Genomic DNA, 4537 nt, shown 5'->3' with positions numbered 1-4537 from the left:
CTGAAGTTACCCACAGGTCCCACTCCCTGCTCTTAACGGAGGTGGGCAGAAGGAGTAAATGTCCTTGGGCATACTAGCTGGAGGTAGGGCCTGAGGGAACCCCACTTGCAGAGATGAGTCTTTGCTTATCTGTGTAGTGTCCCTACAGAACTGGGCTACAAACAGGAAGCCTGGCACTAGGGTGAGCTTATTAGGGGCTCCCGAAGAGGCTGGTAGTGGGCCTTGGCTGTGTGGAAAGCTGGGTGGGTACACCTGAGCGAGATCAGTAATTCAACAGCTCTTTGAAGCGGGTACTGGATGCTTAGTGCGTAGTTTCTCCTTATTCCCTTTCTATTACCACCTTAGAGGGGCGGCAGTGTGTGTGCTGTGGGTGAACACCAGCTCCCCCCAGCGGCCGACACCTGCCTTTCTTTTGAGCAGCGAGGGCGGGGGGGGGGGGAGGGAGACCCCATACCAGACCCCCATTTGGTCCCCAGCTGCACCAGGGGAAGGGACTTCCTTTTCCCATTGGTGAAGAGGCTGGCATTCGCCACCCACCCTCCTCATCCTCGCCAGAGCTTCGGTTGCTGCTTTGGATATGAGTCTAAATCCATTTCCTTCTTAACTCCTTTACCCTTAGTTGGGAAAGAGAGGCAGCCGCAGAAAAGCTTAAAGTCATAGCAGTGGCCCACCTGGGTTGGGAGCTGGTCCCGGACGACCCGCACGCAGGCGTCGGCAGAGGGCGCTCGCCACCCAGCGATGCGCGCCTTCCCCAGCCTCGCAAGTCCGACGGGGTCCAGTCTGGTGAGGAAGCCTTTGAGCAAGTCTTCTGTCTGCTTCACGGTCCCCTTCTTTCTCAGAGGTTCTGCTAGGGTGCAGAGTGGGAGTGTGGCTTTTTATGCTTTGGAGCCCCAACACTCTCTTCTTGGGGCTTCTGGTCTGCAAGAGGAGACAATAGTTCGAGTCCACCGCCCTGGAGCTGGGTGCTCGGTCCCAGGGTTGCAGAAAGCACGAAAGTGGATTCTTCTTGGTGCCCAAGGACAGTCCAGCTCACATCTCAGCTCGCAGAGCGCCCCCGACCCTCCTTCTTCTACGCGCATCCTTGCAAGAGCTCCGAAGACTCCCAGATGCCCCATTCCTCTGGCCTGGACCGCGCGGCGGCCGGCCGAGAGGAGAATGTTTGGAGGGGGGGTGGTGCCAGGACGTAGACTGGGGCGCTGAAGGCTGCTAGCCTGTCGTCTGCCCACCGGCAAAGCGCACCTTCCACGCACCCTCGGTCCGATCGTCCGCCCCGCCCCCTCCCTCTCCCCCTCCCTCCCTCTCTCCCTCTTCACTCCCTCCCACTCCCGTCCCTCCTTCCCTCCCTTCCTTTCCTTCCTCCTCCCTCCACCACCCGCACTCCTTCCTTCCCACTCGGCTGCCGAGGCGGGCTGCCTGCTGGCGCGGCTTTGGGCCGGAGCCCGCGAGCCGAGAGCGCGCCTGGCCTCTGCGCTTCTTTGGAGAGCTCGCCGCGCATCTCCTCCGGCCCGCCCGGCCCCGCGCCCCTCTGTGCGTCCTGCGCCCGTGTGGCGCCGCGGCGCTACTTTTTTCCGTCCCGGGACGGCCGCGGGACAATTTGGAAAACTTCTCCGGGGCGGACTTCAGGGACGTCGGGCTCCGAGGAAGAGGATGTAGGAGGGCACTGGCTGGCCCCCGTAGTCCCCAGACCTCCCAGCGTGCGTTCGGGCCGGACCTGGGACTCCAGAGCCACTACCGCCTCCGGGGGGACGCCCCCAGGCGCGCGTAGCCGAGCCGAGGTGGCCTTTCTCCCGCGGCGCGCGCGTTGGGCGAAGAGTGCTCTCTCTGGTGTCTGTCCCCGCCATGGACCACCAGGAGCCCTATTCCGTGCAAGCCACCGCCGCTATAGCGGCGGCCATCACCTTCCTCATCCTCTTCACCATTTTCGGCAACGCGTTGGTCATTCTGGCAGTGTTGACCAGCCGCTCGCTACGCGCACCACAGAACCTGTTTCTGGTGTCTCTGGCTGCGGCTGACATCCTGGTGGCCACACTTATAATTCCTTTTTCTCTAGCCAACGAGCTGCTGGGCTACTGGTACTTCCGGCGTACCTGGTGCGAGGTCTACCTGGCGCTCGACGTGCTCTTCTGCACCTCGTCCATCGTGCACCTGTGCGCCATCAGCCTGGACCGGTACTGGGCAGTGAGCCGCGCGCTGGAGTACAACTCCAAGCGCACCCCGCGCCGCATCAAATGCATCATCCTCACCGTGTGGCTCATCGCAGCCATCATCTCGCTGCCGCCCCTCATCTACAAGGGCGACCAGGACCCCCAAACCCACGAGCGCCCCCAATGCAAGCTCAACCAAGAGGCCTGGTACATCTTGGCCTCCAGCATCGGGTCTTTTTTTGCACCCTGCCTCATCATGATCCTCGTCTACCTTCGCATCTACCTGATCGCCAAACGCAGCAACCGCAGAGGCCCCGGGGCCAAGAGAGGCTCTGGGGAGGGTGAGTCCAAACAGGCGTGTCCTGTCCCTCCGAGGGCTCCAGCCACAGCCACAGTGCCAACTCTGGCCTCGCCTCTGTCTTCTGTGGGAGAGGCCAACGGACACCCCAAGCCCTCTGGGGAACAGGAGGAAGGGGATGCCCCTGAAGATCCGAGGGTTAGGTCTTTGCCACCCAGCTGGGCTGCCCCTCCCAGCTCAGGCCCGGGCCAGAAGAAGGATGTTTGTGGGGCATCTGTGGAGGAGGAGGAGGAAGAGGGCGAACCCCAGGCACAGCCAGTGTCTCCTGCCTCTGTTTGCAGCCCGCCCTTGCAGCAGCCCCAAGGTTCCCGGGTGCTGGCCACTCTCCGTGGCCAGGTGCTCCTGGGAAGACCTGTGGGTGCTGTGGGTGGGCAGTGGTGGCGTCGACGGGCCCAGCTGAGCCGGGAGAAGCGGTTCACCTTTGTCCTGGCTGTGGTCATTGGTGTCTTTGTGCTCTGCTGGTTCCCTTTCTTCTTCAGTTATAGCCTGGGCGCCATCTGCCCACAGCACTGCAAGATACCCCATGGCCTCTTCCAGCTCTTCTTCTGGATTGGCTACTGCAACAGCTCACTGAACCCGGTAATCTACACCATCTTCAACCAGGACTTTCGCCGTGCCTTCCGAAGGATCCTTTGCCGCCAATGGACTCGGACTGCCTGGTGAGCGTGCCTGCTCACTGCCTGGGCGGGGTTGGTGCCAGGGTCACATCGATTTGTGCCCTACTCTACTGTGACCGTCTCCCAGAAGCTTCCTGGTCGTTGCCCACGTGCAGGCTTCATCTAGGCCTCCTCCTCCTAGATGCCTCCCTGGAGGGGCTGGGACAGAGGTGCTGTTTCCAGGGGTTCATTGGAAGCCCCCCTTGTTGACTGGTGTTGGGGGAGGGAGCTCTTTCCTATCCCTTCCTGAGGAAGGGTGGCTGGAACCTCTGAATGTACCTGAGGCTAAGCTAGATTATAGCACCTCCCTTCCAGTTCCCTGCAAGCTAATGGGACAGGCTGCCCTTTCCCCGGGACCCCTGTGCCTTGGCAGGTCACATGCTCCTTGGTATTTTTGTTTCTTCCTCCTCCTCTTCTTTCTGAGACAGGGTCTCATGTAGTCCAGGCTGGCCTCGCATTGCTGTGCAGCCAAGGATGATTTCAAATGTCTCTCCCTTCCCTACCTCCTGAGTGCTGAGGTTACATGTGTGCACCATCACATCCAGTTTGCTGATGTGATGGGGACTGAACCCGGGACTGTGTGCATGCTATGCAGGCGCTCTATCAACTGAGCTACGACCCAGCCCTGCTTCTCATTCATGCCTACCCCTCACCCGCCCAAAGGGCAGAAAGCCAGTCTTCCATATTTCCATAAGACCTGCTGCTGAGGAACAAGAAGAAATGAACATGATTCACCCATGTTGGCACAGTGGTCCGTGGACACTGGAAGGAGGGTCATGGGATAACCCCGTCCCTGAGCCCTTCTTTCCCCCTTTCCTGTTTTTGAACTGTGACTGTTTAAAAGGCCAGGATCATGGGCTGGTTTTCTTGCTCAGCACCCCTCTGGGAGAAAAGTAGGTATGTGGATGCCTCAGTGGGGAGAGCTGGAAGCCTGGCCTCTGTCTCAGTAGGCACTCCCGATCTCTGGTATTCACACCCTGACAAAACCAGGGCGACAATTGCTTGCCGCCTACTTGCTGCGGGGAGATGAAAGACTGCAGAAAGCTCTCAGCTCCATGGGGAAATGACTGGAGAACCAGCAATATGATTATCTGGTGATAGAAAAATCCCCTCTCTATGTGTTTACCACCATTTGCCTTCCTGCAGACTTTTGTTCTGTGCTTGAGGTGTGTGAATTCTTACCCCAAACTGGAAATGGGGAGTGGTGCACAGAATCTCTATTTCAAGTTCCAGGGTTTCTTTGAAAATGTGTTCTTGTGCCCGCAAAGGTTTGAGATATTATGCCAGATGACAGCTTCTGCATGTGTCACCTGTAACACCAACAGAGTTTTCGGTGGCTGGCCTCTACCCTGTGGGGATAAATCTTTGGTCATCAAGCA

General features: G+C 59.1%; 1 protein-coding gene across 1 annotated transcript; it reads left to right on the top strand.

Annotated features, from left to right (window-relative positions):
• Positions 1 to 1504: 1504 nt before the first annotated feature.
• On the top strand, positions 1505 to 4537 carry Adra2b (adrenoceptor alpha 2B). The gene has a single exon (XM_004651744.3). The coding sequence runs from the start codon at positions 1840 to 1842 to the stop codon at positions 3163 to 3165; it is 1326 nt and encodes a 441-aa protein (XP_004651801.2). The 5' UTR covers positions 1505 to 1839; the 3' UTR covers positions 3166 to 4537.

The sequence above is a fragment of the Jaculus jaculus genome, chromosome 4, assembly GCF_020740685.1.
Source record: "Jaculus jaculus isolate mJacJac1 chromosome 4, mJacJac1.mat.Y.cur, whole genome shotgun sequence".
Lineage (NCBI taxonomy): Eukaryota > Metazoa > Chordata > Mammalia > Rodentia > Dipodidae > Jaculus > Jaculus jaculus.
The sequence above is the reverse complement of the archived record's forward strand: the minus strand, read 5'-3'. Positions and strand labels throughout refer to the sequence as shown.